Source organism: Gekko japonicus, unplaced genomic scaffold, assembly GCF_001447785.1.
Source record: "Gekko japonicus isolate JY-2015 unplaced genomic scaffold, Gekko_japonicus_V1.1 scaffold1429, whole genome shotgun sequence".
Lineage (NCBI taxonomy): Eukaryota > Metazoa > Chordata > Lepidosauria > Squamata > Gekkonidae > Gekko > Gekko japonicus.
The window spans coordinates 145148-162261 of record NW_015167091.1 but is presented as its reverse complement, the minus strand read 5'-3'; the positions used below and the strand labels follow the sequence as shown (position 1 = coordinate 162261).

Here is a 17114-nt window from a genome sequence, read left to right as displayed (position 1 = left end):
CCGCATACACATCGAGCGATCCTGGCAGGTGAGCAGCAATGATGAACATGCTCTGGGATTGACACTCGGTCCAAATCTCCCGGGCCAGTCGACAGAGTCCCCTGGACACTGTCCCGCCTTGCCTGTTCAGGTAACACAGTGCGGTGGTGTTGTCTGTCAGGATTGCCACCGTATGGTGAGTCACGAGGTGGCGAAAGGACCTTATTAGGGCATACTAGATGGCGAGCAGTTCCAGGAAGTTGATGTGTTTGTGGGCCACGTGCAGTTCCCATTTGGCACCCACACATACACCTTGGAAGTGAGCCCCCCATCCCCACAGGGATGCATCCGTGGTTAGGGTCATTTCGGGGCTGGGTGCAAGAAATGGGGCTCCCTGAAGGAGGTTGTCTGGAGTTTCCCACCACTGTAGGGAATTCAGCACTTGCACAGGTAGCACGAACCGTTGACACTGGGGCTGCGACTGTGGATGGAAGCGTTTGAGGAACCACAGCTGAAGTGGTCTCATCTGTAGTCTGGTGAAGACAAGTACCGCTGTGGTGGAGGCCATCAGACCCAAGAGCCGTTGAATCTGCTTTGCTGATGCATCTCCCTGTGTTTTTATCAGGTTGATGAGAGCGATAATGTCTCCCGCCCTTTTGGGAGGGAGAAAGGCTCGGCAGACAGTCAAATCCAAAACTGCTCCGATAAACTGGACTCTCAATGAAGGAAGGAGCATTGACTTTTTCAGGTTCACCCTCAGGTCCAACACATCTAGGTGACCAGTGTTAAATCGATATGGTTGAGCAGAGTCTCTCTAGAGCTTGCTACCAGCAACCAATCATCTATGTACGGAAAGATCCGTACACTCTGGAGACGGAGGTACGCCGCGATGACAATCATCATTTTTGTAAAGACTCCGGGCACTGCTGAGAGTCCAAAAGGAAGGGTTTTGTACTGAAAATGGCCTTCTGCGACTGCAAAATGCAAAAAACTTCCTGTGAGATGGGTGGATTGTTATATGAAAATATGCGTCTTGCAAGTCCAGGGTTACCATCCAGACACCTTCACTGAGAAGGGGGAGAATGCTTTGTAACGTTATCATTCGGAAATTCCGATAGAAAATAAACTGGTTGAGTCCCCTGAGGTCCATAATAGGATGGAGTCCTCCATCTTTTGGGGGGACCGTAAAATAATGGGAGTAGCTTTGCAGTCAGGACTGGTTCGATAGTGTCCTTTTGAAGAAGGTTCTGGATTTCTTCCAGGAGCATACCTGATGGTGGAGTAATTATGAATTTGGGGGCCTCAGGTACCTGGATAAATTCTATGAGGTACCCCTTTTCGATGACAGACAATACCCACCGGTCTGATGTTATTCGCTGCCAAGCAGCCAAGTAGGGAGACAGGGAGGTAGGGGTGGGACGACAGGAGTCAAAGGCTCTGCTTGGAAGCTTTCGGAGTCTTAGCCTTAGGCTAAAAGACGGATGAGAATTTTGGTTTGTGCCCATAAGGGCGGGAAGACACAGTGGGTGAGCATTGCCACTGTGTTTCCGGGGATGACTTAAGAGAGGATCTGCGAGACCATGACTTGTTCCAGGATTTAGTTTTGGATAGTTTAGGAGCTGACTTGACTCCTAAACTCCACGACGTCTTTATACTTTTGTCTAGGTCTTGCAGGACCGTATCAGTTGTGGCACTGAAAAGGCCCTCACCTTCAAATGGAAGGTCCTCAATGAGAGTCCTGGTGTCCTGTGGTAGGGCAGTAGAACGCAACCATGCGTGATGTCGGAGGGTAACTGCTGAAGACAGCGTTTTGGCAGCCGCATCCAATGTGTGCTTAGCGGCACTGAGCTGATGCTTAGCCAAAAGCATTCCCTCTGAATCCTGTGAGCCTGGCAGTTAGTGTCCTCAGGGAGGGTTGCAATAAATTCAGACATCTGCTCCCGAAGAGCAAACTGATATCTCCCCATACATGCTGTATAGTTTGAGGTCTTGATGCCAAGAGCTCCCGCAGAATAAAATTTTCTTCCAAATGAATCAAGTTTCCTTCCTTCTTTCTCAGAGGGGGTGGAATGACTGTGTCTGCCCTTGGAGGAAGAAGTGACTACGACAGAATTAGGTTTAGGGTGGGTAAACAGAAGTTCAGCACTCTGCTCCTGCACTTTATACATATGATCTACCCTCTGGCTCGAGACGGGTGTAGATGCCAAGTGAGACCATGGGACTTTAGCTGACTGAAGGAGGACTGAAGTCATCGGTAAGGCAATAGGTGTAGAAGTGTCCATCTGGACGATATCAAACACGGAGTCTGTCACAGTAGGCAGGGGCTGTACTGAGTGAGCGTGTTAGCCATCCGCTTGATGAAATCTCCGTAAGATTTCAAGTCTTCCGAAGGGGAGATTGGAAGATCATCGCCCACCTGTTGAGGTGGCAAGGGTTCCACCGGAGGATCGGGGTTTTCGTCCCGATTAGGAAAAAGCATCTGAAGAGACGGAGTGCTCAGACGGCTCAGAAAAGGACATAGGTAGCATTTGTATGGAACTGTCGGGTGCGACAGCTTGGAAGGTTTGCCCGTCGGTTTCAACAGTTGCGGCCTCACGAACTCCGGCATCGATGGAGGATCTCGATACTGGGAGATACGTGAAGAGGTGGACTGACGGTCCCACTCCACTGGTTGGGGTGGGAACCACGGCATACTATCTGTAAATGGATAGGCCCCATACATGTATTGCCACTGCCGTTGGTCCCAAGAGGGCGGCGGTGGTGGGTGGATTGGTGCTGATGGTCGGTCTCGATCACCAGGACAGAGCTGTGAAGGGCGGACAAACGCATTGGCTCCGCAGTCTGAGTGCAGACTTTTGAAACTGGAAGACCGGGAGATCTGTGTCAAGTCCATATCGTGCTCAGAGTCAGTGAGCTGGATAGGACACAGCGAAGGTGACGGAGGTACACCTTGTGGCTGCTCTTGGCTCGAAAAGTCAAGGGAAGCAGCCCTCATAGGATTCGGTTCTGAGACCCTCCGAGGGGTCAGTGGAGATTGCGTAGGGGGAGTTTTCTTATCCTTTTTATGCTTGACTGGCTGATCATCCTTGCCTTCCCTGCATTTTTTGGAGGGAGTATGGGTTAAGGACTGAGATGTCTGGGCCGAGCATTTCAGCATTGGGCAGTCGACATCTATGTGAGTCGATATCAGGGACAGTGCAGCCGTCGACGCCGTGTCAGCAGTTGACATTGACGCAAGCCCTGAAGTGTCCTGTAACGACATTGGTGAAAGTGCTAGCTCCAAAAGCGCAATGCAAAGTCTATCAGCTCTGTTCTTCCTTGTCTGCTTCGAAAACGTCGTGCAATGAGCACAAGAGTTCACTCGGTGCAATTCCCTGAGGCACAAAAGACAACGTGACTGTCCATCTGGGGGGGGGGGGGGGAGTTTTGGGGCGATCTTGCTGCCGCACTTAAGGCACCGTTTAAAGAAACCCCACCTCTTGGCCATAGGCCAGGAGTGGGGGGGGGACACGACCGAGTCCAAAAGGAAATAAATCCCTAGAAACAAAGTCCTTTCACTTAACAAAAATAAACAAGAACAAAGAAACTTTGAAGAAAAACGAGGAATAGGCCTAAAAGCCCAGATTTTTTACCGACAGAACTGGAGAAGATCCTACCAACGTGGCGGTCAGAAGAGAACTGGAGGGATTGTCGTGCCCCTCCCTTGGTTTGTAAAGATTAGCTTAGTAGAAGATAAAGATAAAAAGGTTTGGCAAAGCCTAACACGCTGCTCTCCCTCTTGAGGCAGGAAAAGAACTGAGGAAAGGGTGACTCCCGCCACAGGAAACAGGAAGTTCTTTTGTAAGTCCTGCCTCCCTGAATGATGGACGGGAATCACCCACACAGGATGTCCTCCAACTCAGAGGGAGAACTGGCGGGATTGTCGTGCCCCTCCCTTGGTCATGTGCAGTGGGGCTGGTGCATGACTGGAGAGCGGGTGCGAAAATCCCTTTTGCTTTCAAGAGGAACCAATCAAGTCGGCGCAGGCGCACTATATCCCAGAGGTGTGATGCACAGAGATCACAAAGAAGATCCTGAGCATCTCAGATCCTAGCCTAAACTAACACCACAATGACTTTCTAAAGAGCTAAAAATATAGGTTAACATTTCCCCCCTCTTTTAGAAATAAACACTGACCTCTTCTAGGCGTTTCTTCTCCATTCTGTGGCCCAGGTGGAAGGATGTCTTGATCTGTGCCATTTCTTTGGTCTTGTAGCATTTGTAACTGTCTGATCATGCCATCAAGTAGGCTAGGCTCTAGACCTTGCTCATCCTGATCAGCAGTTTGTTGGCCTATTACCTGCTCCACCACCTCTCCATCACCTTGCAAATATAAATGCAGAACAAGCTCATTTACTAACTCAGAATTTTGGAACGTATTTAGCATCTTGATCTAAATCTCACCACAAACGGCCAATAGTGTATTACTACCACATACAGCATTTAATGTACATGCTTTACAGTCTTTTTGTTTGCTGTAATACAGTGATACTCAGTGGCTCTGGAGCCAAATATGGCTCAACATGCCACCTGTGGCTCTTCTAAGCACTGCGTTCCATTATGTCACCCACCCTACATGCCAGGAAAGTGTGAACAGCCACTACCCAGTAGGGCTTGTGTTCACCAGATGATTTCAACCATGAAACAAACACAGGGACTGAAGGACAGATAAACTGCACGCCTCCCTAAAACGTGGGCTTTGTGCCACAGATGGAAGCAAAGGGCAATCCTTCCAGGAAACCCCCCAACCTCGTCTACAACTAAGCCAGGCTGATAGGCAGCGCCCCCTATCAAATTTTCAATGCCACCCCAATCTCCCCTTCTCATCCAGCCAGGGAAGCTGCAAAAAACTTGTCTTTTCCCTTCCCCTTTCTGCAAATGCTCCTTCCGGGGGAAGGGGAGAAAAAGTACATACTCTCTTTTGGCCTTCTTCAGGGGATTTGCCTGCTTCCCTTGCAAAGGGCCACCCGCTCGGATCAGCTGGGGGGGTCCTCCCTTCTTCCAGAGCAGCCCAGCATCCTGGAGATGGAGCTCCATGCTGAGGTGCTGCCTTGCCCTGCCTTCCACACTTCTTCTTGCCCCTACCGGCAGTGAGCTGGAAAAGGTTCATGCAGGCACAGTGGATGGAAGAGCTTGCCATGCCGGCCTCTCCTCCCCCCACTCCCTCCCCTTTGATTTAATTTAAATGTAATTTAATTTTAATTTAATTTAATTGGCGCACCCCTGAAAAAAATTCCTGGCTATGGGGCTGAGTTGAGCAGGAAGCAAGAAGACAGAGAGGGAAGCCTTCCCCATCACCCCAGGTACACAAGGGCCGGATAAGGTTCAACTGTGGTTGGGAGAGACCATCCCTACATGCTCAGAGGTACTCTGGCAATCAGAAAGGTTACAAGCGAAGGACCCCCAAGGACTTGCAAAGGCATCTTATTTTCCACTCCCCCGCTATTTCCTGTTTCTTCCTTGAAAGCTTCCAAAGCTTCTCTTCCTTTCCTGCTTCTGTCTCTCCTTCCCACCCACCAGCCAACCTACATTTTATCTGCCCTCATCTTCAGTTTCCCCATCCCCCTGACAGCCCCTCTCTGGGAGAACTCCAACCACATGGCACAGTGCCACCTGCTAGCTCTAAATTTGTTCTACTGTTTCAGAACAACACGGCTGACCATCTGGAACTAGCTGCAAGCCCAGTTGTCCTTTAGGGAGACCATGACTTGTGGGGAATACCTTACTTTCCCAGGGATCCCTGTTTCCACAAAGCCAGTTTTGGTGTAGTGGTTAGGAGCACAGATCCTAATCTAGAACTGGGTTTGATTCCCCACTCCTCCACATGCAGCTGCTGGTGTGACCTTGGGTCAGTCACAAGTTCTTTTAGAGCTGTTGTCTCACGAGCAGTTCTCAAAAGAGCTTTCTCAGCCCCACCTACCTCACAGGGTGACTGTTGTGGGGAGGAGAAGGATATTGTAAACCGCTCTGAGACTCCTTCAGGTAGTGAAGGGCGGGGTATAAATCCAATCTCTCTATTTTCTCTTTTCCTCCTCTTGGCAACCCCATATCCTTACCTTTCCCTGCTTCCTTCTCTCCTTCCCACCCACTAACTATATTTAGTATTTACTTACTTCGTTTATATCTCACCTTCCTCCACAATAAGAACACTCCTTTTTATCCTTACAACAACCCTATCAGGTAGGTTAGGCTGAGAGAAGGAGGAAGGAGGGGGGAGGAGGAAGGGGGAGGAGGAGGAGGGGGAGGAGAAGAAGAAGAAGAGGAGGAGATTGGATTTATGCCCCGCCCTTCACTACCCAAAGGTGTCTCAGAGTGGCTTACAAACTCCTTTCCCTTCCCCTCCCCACAACAGACACCCTGTGAGGTAGGTGGGGCTGAGAGAGAAACTGCTCTTTTTCAAGGACAGCTCTTATCAGAACTATGGCTTGTCCAAGGTCATCCAGCCAGGTGCAAGTGGAGGAGTGGGGAATCAAACCCGGTTCTCCCTGATTAGAGTCCGCGTACTTAACCACTACACCAAACTGGCCCAAAGTCCATAGTTGAGTGAGGATTCAAACTTGGATCTCCCAGATCCTAGTCTGAAGCTCTAAGCACTACACTATAATGGCTTTTGAAGGGTAGATGCTGTTTAATAGTAACAAGCAGTCAGGCCTGTGTGAGTCATGAAAGTTGCATGCTAGAAAGCTGCCTGTTGGTTGCTGCTGGGCTATGCCCCAATGAGTCTTCCCTCAAAAGCCAAAACATCCCTGGAAAGGAACCAGCCCTACCCCTACTCCCATTTTCTTGACAGAAACCAAGGCTTGAATGCTGGCATACTGTTATGGTTGCCTTACAATGGTTACTGAGGGCAACCATTTCTTAAAACTATAGGCATTTCTTTCAGCATTCTGGATGTGTTTAGCCCCCCCCTCCGGGCGTGTGTTTGTGTGCATACACACACACGTATTTTAGATCTGAAACTTTTCTGCAAGCCTGAGGCTTTCCTCAGATTTGCAAAAGATGTGTCTTGCTTGTCAATGACCCTAATATCTGGATTTAAGTATCCACATATGGGGCCAGACTGAGTATTAAATATATTTATACTTATATATTTAATACTTCTACCTTATATTAATGCATGTGTGTGTCTGGGGTGGTACACAGAGTATATAGTAGTCATGTAGCTCTTGGGTGAGTATCACTGCTCTAATAACTCTCCTGTAAATTGAGTAATTAGTTCATTTTATAGACACAGAACAGATATCATTAATAGCCATAGCCAGGATCAAAAGATTCACACAACTATTTTTTCCCCCTTAAGCATTCCTTTTAGAAAATGTCCTCCTTAAATGCCCAAGTTCAAAACGTAGTTTAGAGGTTTAAGTGCACAAGGAAATGTAAAAGGAACCCCTGAGTCCTCCTTTAAACTATTTTTACATCCACTCCTCTAACAGCTTTTTGTTCTTAGAACAGCCTGGACTGGATATGGAAACAGAAACAAAGAATATACTGGGCACCATTTCAAATCTCAGTTCATAACAATGATTGCCTGCTTTGAGAACATGTTTGTTTAAAAAAACAACAACCCTGAGCTGAATTCAGCATTAATGAACACTGTCAGTCAGTAAGTTGCAGAGCAAAAATGGTGTCCAGTGTATGTTTGTATTAAAGCAGCTAGTCATAACACTCCAACCATACAAGCCTAAGATGACCCTACTACTTTAAACTAAGCTATGAATTACTATAATTCTAGCATTCCATTGTGTTTTAATGATACCAAAGTGAGAGTAAGAGCCAGAGGTTGAAAACTGCCACTCGTACTTGTTGCTACATATCCCAGTTGAGGAATCAGATGCTCATCTGCACAATTCTCTCGTCCAAGTACCAACCGCTGGTATTTTGTTGGATGAGGGTTTCCATCCACATCAACCAAGAATGGAGGGGGCATGAGATGAGGAGCCTGTTGAGTCTGCTCATCTAGGACATAATTGTTAGAATCTCGAATCAGTGGTCGGTAATCAGTGTGGAAGAACATCTGATCAGGAATCTAGAAAGAAATGAAGCTTGCATATAATCAACTAATAAAAGACTTAAAAACTTATTAACCTACATTTACCTTCAACAACTATGAATAGCAACATTTTTCATGAACAAAATTTTCTACAGAATATTTCTGCTGCAATGTGTGTGTGTGTGTGTGTGTGTGTGTGTGTGTGTGTGTGTGTGTGTGTGTATGGTGATCCCTGACCCTAAAGACATCCAGCTGTCCTTGACCAGGGCAAGGGCCTCTTCAGTCCAGGCCCCAACCTGGTGGAACTGTCTGCCAAATACCACCAGGGCACTGCGAGATCTTATGCAATCTGTAGGGCCTGTAAGGCAGAGATGTTCCACCAGGGTTTTGGTTGAGGGTGGCGATGGTTTACATCTTTGCTGGCACCCCCTCCTCCTCCTTTTATTCTCCTTCTACTCAGACTAATTTAATTCCTCCCCCACACCCACAAGACGATCACAGTCCAGAAATTGGAGAAAACTGTAATTTTCACCACTTGATTTTTTAAAATTAATGTATTAACACTAATACTGTTTGTTTTCATTTCATAGTTTTAATTTTTTTTTACCGTGTTGTACATTGCCCAGAGCCCTACAACACTAGGGATTGGGCGATTCATAAATGTAATTATATACACACACACACACACAACCCTGTTCAATTTACACATTAATTTAAATATGGCTTATCACAAAAGCCTTTATATATATATATCACTTGAAGGTGTGAGAGATCATGCATAAAAACCCTACCAGTTTTATTTATTTATTTATATTTACATTTAAATCCCGCCCTACCCCGAAGGCTCAGGGCGGCTAACAGGGGCACAAGGTGCCAAGTTAAAACAATAGCATATAATTTTAAGAAGAACTGTCCAAAATTGAGTATGAAAGTATCAATTACAGCAACACACCTGAATAAAAATGCCTTAAGGAAAACAAAGTGTCTATCCTTCAGCTTCAGTCAATTAAAGTCCGTCTCAGTTTACAGATCAACTAAAGTATACATGATGCTTTGGGAAGAAACGTATTTCATTTTAAAGGTGTTTATTACTGGTGCTAATTTTATTGGCAATAAAGTGCTGATGTATTAAATGGAAAGTTAAGAATACCTTTTCATAAGGTTTGCTGCAACCAAAGCCAAATATCAAGAGGTGTCCATGAGAATCTGTACAGGCAAAGTGCTGCCCATCTGATGAAAACTTGCAATCAAATACAGCACCATGTCCTTGTCCTTCAATCTGCGTTTAAAAAAAGCCCATAATATTTTGTAAACATTCTAAAACTCAACAAGTATTCCCTGTACATCCTTGCCAATGTATTACGCTATGAGTTAACAATTGCCTCTTATTTCAGTTTATACCACTGGCCTTCCATTATATTAAGAACAATTCTATAATTTTGTCTGCACACAGAAATAACAATAGGTAAAGTGACATCAATTGGAAGACAAGAATAAATGAGGCACCTGTTTAAATGACATTTTGCACAAATAAGCCTATGAAAATCTGATGAATCTACTGGGTTGGATCAAGCAGAAGAGTTAATGGAAGGAGTTTGCAGAGCAGATCTTTCTCCACTTTCCCCTAGCAATCTACTGTTTGTTCCAGAATCTTCTACAAGGATTTGGACAGCCTCACAAGCAAAACGCTACACAGGATGGGCCCTACAGCAATGAAGGGAAAGCAAGTAAAAAATGCCCCTACCACTGATGCAAGCCAAGTGCAGAAGGTTAAAGAGGTGATTTTATTCAAGTCCCGTCATTGCTACAGCACCGTCCTGTAGCAAATGATGTTTATTTACGGTCAAAGACCATTTGTCAAGTCCTGCAGTGCATTTTGTTTGTGAGGCCCTTCTGATCCTCAGAAAGCATCTCAGGACAAATGGCAGGCTGTTTGCGAAATGAGAAAGATCTACTCCACTAACTCCTTCTATGAACATTTCAAGTAGATCCAACTCATTACTTTGTAGAACAAGTAGTCTGGTAGTTTCTTTCTGATTACAGTAAGTTCAAACAAGTTGATAAATAAGGTACTGAACATGAGAGGAAAATGAGACCAACCACTGGAGGAAGAGAGGTTTCAAGTCAATTATACTTACCATATTAAAATAATGTTTCATTTGGATGCCTTTTGTTATATCCCAAATAAAAATATTGCCATCATGTCCTGCAGAAAGCATGATCTTGGAATCAAATGGGTGTGGTTCCAAAACAAATACTTCATCTGTATGACCCTTTTTGAACACAAGAGAAGATGCAAAAACAATATTACAGTGTTAAAGGGAGATGGAATTCTAATTTAAATGACTATATGTTGAATATAACATTGTGTAACACATGGAAACAACCTGATCAATTTGTATACATTAAATAGCACTTTCTGAAAAACACTTTCAAGAAAACAGTAACCATTACATACCGTGAGATCATGAAGCAGCTGCCCAGTATAAGAATTCCATACTTTGAGCAGATGGTTGTTCACAGCAGTAACCACCAACTTATCATTTTGACTCCAAGCTATCATGGTCACCTTTGGCTTCATAAATTTCTCTTCTTCTGAACACAAATCACTGTTTTAAACAAAGCAAAACAATTTCAGCAAACTAATCAGTCATGCAACCCTGTACACATTTCTTCAAAATGGCCTTTCATTTGCCCATAATACTAAAGAAGTTTCTACAGCCTACAAAGATGAAGCATGTATGTCACTTACTGTCAATGCTACACACAAATGAAACATCCTGTACCTACCTAGGTAATTTGTCAGACATGTCCAACAAAATGCTCTTCCATTCAGCTTGCTGGAATTGCCATATCCTGGCTGTTCCATCTCTGCTGCCACTTATGAACCTTGGTATAAAAAAGACACTAAGTGAGATATAACAAGAATGCTGTTCAAAAGCTCTTGAAGAAGAAGAAGAAGAGATTGGATTTATACCCCGCCCTTCACTTGGAGTCTCAGAGCGGTTTACAAACTCCTTTTCCTTCCCCTCCCCACAACAGACACCCTGTGAGGTGGGTGGGGCTGAGAGAACTCTGACACAAACTGCTCTTTTTCGAGGACAGCTGTGCCAGAGCTTGTGACTGACCCAAGGTCACATCAGCAGGTGCAAGTGGAGGAGTGGGGAATCAAACCCGGTTCTCCCAGATTAGAGACCGCGCATTTAACCACTACACCAAACTGGCTGAACAATACACACAGCATACAGAAAAAAATCAGTGAAGAAGTTCTCCAAAGACTTGCCTCCAACTGTGCTCAAACATACAGGAGAAGAATCACTTTATAAGGCTGTGTTTCATAAACCCTGGTACTAGTAAGTTAAGCCTATCAATATAATCATCATTCAAGTTTATGCCTCAACTACAAATGCTGATGAGGAAGGAATTGAAAGCTTTTATGTGTGTCCAGGAAGAAACTGATAACGCACCCAAAGAAGATATGCGGATAACCACAGGTGACTAGGATGCAAAAGTAGGAAACACAGAATTCTGTGAAGACAATAAATTGCATATTGCAAACACATTTCAGGCATCCGAACAGACTACTGAATATGTGGTCATCACTGGATGGTCAATACAGAAATCAAATAGACTAAATAATCTGAAGTTGTATTATCTCTGCTAAAACAAGACCAGGAACTGATTGTGGTACAGACAATGAATTGTTAATATTGAAAATTAACAATCATAGCAACAAAATATAAGTTAAACAACATTCCTGGAGAGTTTAAAGACCATGAAAAGATGTGCATTACTAAGTTCAAGTAAACCAGAAGAGGTCCATCAGTGAGTATTAGCCACAAGGTATAGATAGGAACTTTCAGTCTGGGGCAAGTGATTCACTGTATTCTTGGTGCTTGGGGGGAGCAGTGGAAGGTCTTCTAGTGTCCTGGCCCCACTGATGGACCTACTGATGGCACCTGGTATTTTTGGCCACTGTGTGACAGAGTGTTGGACTGGATGGGCCATTAGCTTGATCCAACATTGGCTTCTCTTATGTTCTTAACTATGGGTTGAAATCAGAAATATTACTGTGGCAGAATTATAAGCAGGACGGGGCAGTTCTATTGTCACCTCTCAAGCCTTGCTCTAGCCCAACAATGCACTCTGCTCTAAAAGAACTGTATACATTTCTAAGTTCCAGCCTCAAAGCCAAAAAATCTAAATATGAGGACCTGTGGCTCCAAGCTCCTGCCTTGACAAGGGAGGGTGTTTTTAATACAATGATTCCGGTCAGAGTCTGCTGGTCAGAAAAGAGAGGGGTCTGGGTTTTGTCAGGACCATTCAGTTTCTGGATTGACAGCTAATTTGGATTCTAAAGGTATTTAACACCAGTGTTCGAGATAAGGGTCCTCTGCCAACACTGTGGTTAGGTCTTGCCAGAGCAGCCAGAATGCATTCCTAAATAGATAATAATTCCTAAATGACTAATAAGTGCACTGTTTGTTTATAAGAATTGGTTTGTCTGTTCCCTTCTGCAAGATGAATACTGAAATTGCTACTTGCTGGAAAATTTGTGCAGTATGGTTTTCTTTCATTAAATGGTTTTAACTTTGAAATAAGCTTTTTTCCCCCTCTCTCTCAAAATATGGAGTTCCTGCTTCAACCCCCCCGCCACCCATCAAGCCGGGTGTGGATGGGATTCCTAGGAAAAGCTCCTGGGCTTTTAATTCCGCCAACAATTACCAAGGAAGAATGCACAAAGACTATTCCTGTAGCCCAAGAAAATGAAAAGCCTCGATGGAACTCTGATGAAACTCTTAAAATGGCTAAGGATAAATGAGAAGCAAAAGTAAAAGGTGACAGAAGGACAATCAGAAAACTAAACACAGTGTTCCAGTGTAAAGAATTAGATGAGAACAATAAAAAGGAAGAACAAGAGATAAAATCAACAGGATATCAATAGAGCTGTTCTGCCCTGACCTGGATAGCCCAAGAAAGCCCGATCACATCAGATCTCGGAAGCTAAGCAGGATCGACTCTGGCAAGTACTTGGATGGGAAACCTTCTTGAAATACCAGAGGCGGGGGCAGGCTTCATTCAGCCACCTCTCTGAATATCCTCCAGGCCCCCAACAGGGGTCAGTCACCAGAGGTTGCCATGCACACACACTCACACGTGCACACACACACTCACAAGCATATGAAAAATACCCCCCCCAAAACCCCCCAAATTAAAAATAGAGCTATTCCAAGCCACAGAAATGGAGTCCATGAATATCTCAACCAGAATATGCCAACAAATATAGAAAACAAAGCAATGGCCCACAGACCAGAAATGCTCAATTTACACTCCAATTCCAAAAAAGGAGACATCAAAGACTGCAGCAATTATTAGTAAAAGGTAAAGGTTTCCATTGCTCAAAAACTAGTGAAATCCAACCCTAGGGGGCGGTGCTCATCTCTATTTCCAAGCTGAAGAGCCAGCACTGTCCAAAGACATTTCCCTGGACATGTGGCCAGTGTGACTAAACACTGAGGCGCACGTAATGCTGTTACCTTCCCACCGAAGTGGTACCTATTTATCTACTTGCTATTTCTTACTTCGAATAGACGAATAGACTTCGAAAGGCACAAACAGGTATAGGAAAAAGCCTGCATGGTTAACAAACAGAGTAATGGAGGCTGTAAAAAGTAAAAAGAATTCCTTTAAGCAGTGGAAAGCTAGTCACAGTGAGGCTGATAAAACGGAACACAGGCTATGGCAAATAAAATGCAAGTCTGAGGTCAGGCAGGCAAAAAGGGAATATGAGGAGCATATAGCAAAAAACGTAAAAACCAACAATAAAACTTTCTTCAAATACATTAGAAACAGGAAACCAGCCAGGGAGGCAGTGGGGCCCTTGGACGACCAAGGGGTAAAAGGAGTATTGAAAGATAATAGGGAAATGGCTGAGAAGCTAAATGCATTTTTTGCCTCCGTCTTCACTGTGGAAGATGAGAAGTGCTTGCCCACTCCAGAACCACTGATTTCAGGAGGGGTGTTGGAAGACCTGAGTCAGATTGAGGTGACGAGAGAGGAGGTCCTAAAACTGATAGACAACTTAAAAACTGAAAAATCACCAGGCCCAGATGGCATACATCCGAGAGTTCTGAAAGAACTCAAATGTGAACTTGTAGATCTCATGACAAAGATATGTAATATTTCCTTAAAATCTGCCTCCATTCCTGAGGATTGGAAGGTAGCTAATGTCACTCCCATCTTTAAAAAGGGTTCCAGAGGAGATCCGGGAAATTACAGGCCAGTCAGTCTGACGTCGATACCGGGTAAATTGGTGGAAACCATTATTAAGGAAAGAATTAGTAGGCACATAGATGAACAAAACCTATTGAGGCAGACTCAGCACGGTTTCTGTAAGGGAAGATCTTGTCTCACTAACCTGTTAGTGTTCTTTGAGGGGGTGAACAAACATGTGGACAAGGGGGATCCAATAGATATTATTTACCTTGACTTCCAGAAAGCTTTTGATAAAGTTCCTCATCAAAGGCTCCTAAGTAAGCTCAAAAATCATGGGATAGAAGGACAAGTCCTTTTATGGATCAAAAACTGGCTAGTTCATAGAAAACAGAGAGTGAGTGTAGGTGGGCAATTTTCTCAGTGGAGGGTGGTAAGCAGTGGGGTACCGCAGGGATCAGTACTTGGTCCACTGCTTTTTAACTTGTTCATTAATGATTTGGAGATGGGAGTAAGCAGTGAAGTGGCTAAATTTGCGGATGATACAAAGTTGTTCAGGGTGGTGAAAACCAGTGAGGATTGTGAGGCACTCCAAGGGGATCTGTCAAGGATGGGCGAGTGGGCGTCAACATGGCAAATGGGGTTCAATGTGGCCAAGTGCAAGGTGATGCACATTGGAGCCAAAAATCCTAAATATAAATACACATTGATGGGGTCTGAACTGGCAGAGACTGAGCAAGAGAGAGATCTTGGAGTTGTAGTGGATAACTCACTGAAAATGTCGAGACAGTGTGTGACTGCAATAAAGAAGGCCAATGCTATGCTGGGGATTATTAGGAAGGGTATTGAAAACAGATCAGCCAATATAATAATGCCCCTATATAAATCAATGGTGAGACCTCATTTGGAATACTGTGTGCAGTTCTGGGCACCACACCTTAAAAAGGATATTATAGCTTTGGAAAAAGTGCAGAAAAGGGCAACTCGAATGATAAAAGGGTTGGAACACTTTCCGTATGAGGAAAGGTTAAAGTGCTTAGGGCTCTTTAGCTTGGAGAAAAGACGACTGAGGGGTGACATGATCGAGGTTTATAAGATTATGCATGGGAAAGAGCAGGTAAAGAAAGAGGTACTTTTCTCCCTTTCTCACAATACAAGAACTCGTGGGCACTCCATGAAACTGCAGAGCGGTCGGGTTAGAACGGATAAAAGGAAGTACTTCTTCACCCAAAGAGTGATTAACACATGGAATTCACTGCCACAGGAAGTGGTGGGTGCTACAAGCATGGACAGCTTCAAAAGGGAATTAGATAAGCATATGGAGCAGAGGTCCATCAGTGGCTATTAGCCACAAGGTATAGCTAGGGGCTCTGGGGCAAGTGATGCTCTGTCTTCTTGGTGCTTGGGGGGGTCAACAGTGGGAGGGCTTCTAATGTCCTGGCCCCACTGGTGGACCTCCTGATGGCACTGGTATTTCTGGCCACTGTGTGACACAGAGTGTTGGACTGGATGGGCCTTTGGCCTGATCCAACATTGGCGTCTCTTATGTTCTTATCCCATTAATTTCTCATGCAAGTAAAATGATGCTCAAAATCTTAAAACAAAGAAACTATATATGCAACAAGAGATGCAGAGATTCAAGCTGGATTCAGAAAAGGTAGATGCACTAGAAACTAAACTGAAGCTACCATGCTTTGGTTACATTATGAGAAGACAACAGTCACTAGAAAAGACAAAAGTGCCAAAGTTATTGAAAACAAAATAATATCCCTAATCTTCAAGAACTGTTACTGAAAGGAAAGGAAATTTATACTTTGGTGAAATTAACTGCTTACCAGGGTAACAGAGATGTATATAGATTAGACAATTTATGGTCAAGAGCAATACAAAAAATAGAGCTGTTAATTGTATAATTATATTTAACAGAAACGTTGACAACTGCTGGAATAGGATTCTCTATGTTCACAAGACAGGGCGGATCACAATTTTGTATAGCAATGTATTTTATGTGTATTCTGTATCTCTTTTTTGTATTTTTTAAATAATTGTAATACCTTTTTTAAAAGGACTTGTTTCATTGGAAGAAGACAGTGAGCTTGAAATGATTCCAAAGAATATGCTGTATTCATGCTTGTTCCCTAAAACCTGCTACCAATTTTTATAGATCTATTGCTTTTATAATTAAAAAAATACAAAAAGGACAATGCTTTGCATCCTCTTTTTTATTCTGTAGGATAATCCTATTAAGGGACTCTCCCCTTCTTCTGGTGGACTAAAGATTGGCAACCAATCTGTATAGCTTGGTGGCATCCTAGATTCTGGTCTGCCTAGCCTGAATGCCTGTGACAGATCTGACACCCAAACAGGGACTTGAAGCTTGTGTTCCTTCTTTTAGAATGTAATTAAAACAGGTCTGGACAGAGTTCTAGGGGCTATGGTCTGCATGTCATTTTTTCGCCTAGACTCTCAGGTACAGAGCTCCTGAGTTGCAAAAGAAATGACAAGCACGGAGAAATGCTGAAGCCTCATCCCAGAGTTCTGGAGAACCTGAGGATTTTATTCTAATCCAGTGGACTACAAACTCAGGCAGAGAAATCTTGAGAATAGTTTTCCCTTTGGAAAAAAAGAGCCTAGAGATAAGGTTACTTTTGTTTATGGTTGATTTTTCCTTCCTCCTAAAGAGAGGGTATATAAGCTTTTGTGGACTATGATGGTCCTTTGCGAATACTCCTCAAGGCACGTGATCCTGAGTAGAGTCTGTTGTGGAGTAAGGAACCTGTGGACCTGGATCTTCTGGAGACACAGATCCCAAATAAGTGGACTGTGATTAATTTTTTTTATCATGACTACTCTCAATGTCAGATATTAGCAGTTCTTCAGGCAAGTATAAACT

The 17114-nt window shown here is 44.1% G+C and overlaps 1 protein-coding gene across 1 annotated transcript in view; it reads right to left on the bottom strand.

Annotated features, from left to right (window-relative positions):
* Positions 1-17114, bottom strand: part of BRWD1 (bromodomain and WD repeat domain containing 1) — a 91201-nt gene that overhangs the window by 50913 nt on the left and 23174 nt on the right. The window contains exons 13-18 of the mRNA XM_015412882.1: positions 10799-10897; positions 10467-10617; positions 10147-10281; positions 9159-9287; positions 7819-8044; positions 4156-4341 (exon numbers count right to left, since the gene is read on the bottom strand). Of these exons, the coding sequence (XP_015268368.1) occupies positions 4156-4341; positions 7819-8044; positions 9159-9287; positions 10147-10281; positions 10467-10617; positions 10799-10897 (926 nt within the window). The remainder of the gene's footprint in view (positions 1-4155; positions 4342-7818; positions 8045-9158; positions 9288-10146; positions 10282-10466; positions 10618-10798; positions 10898-17114) is intronic.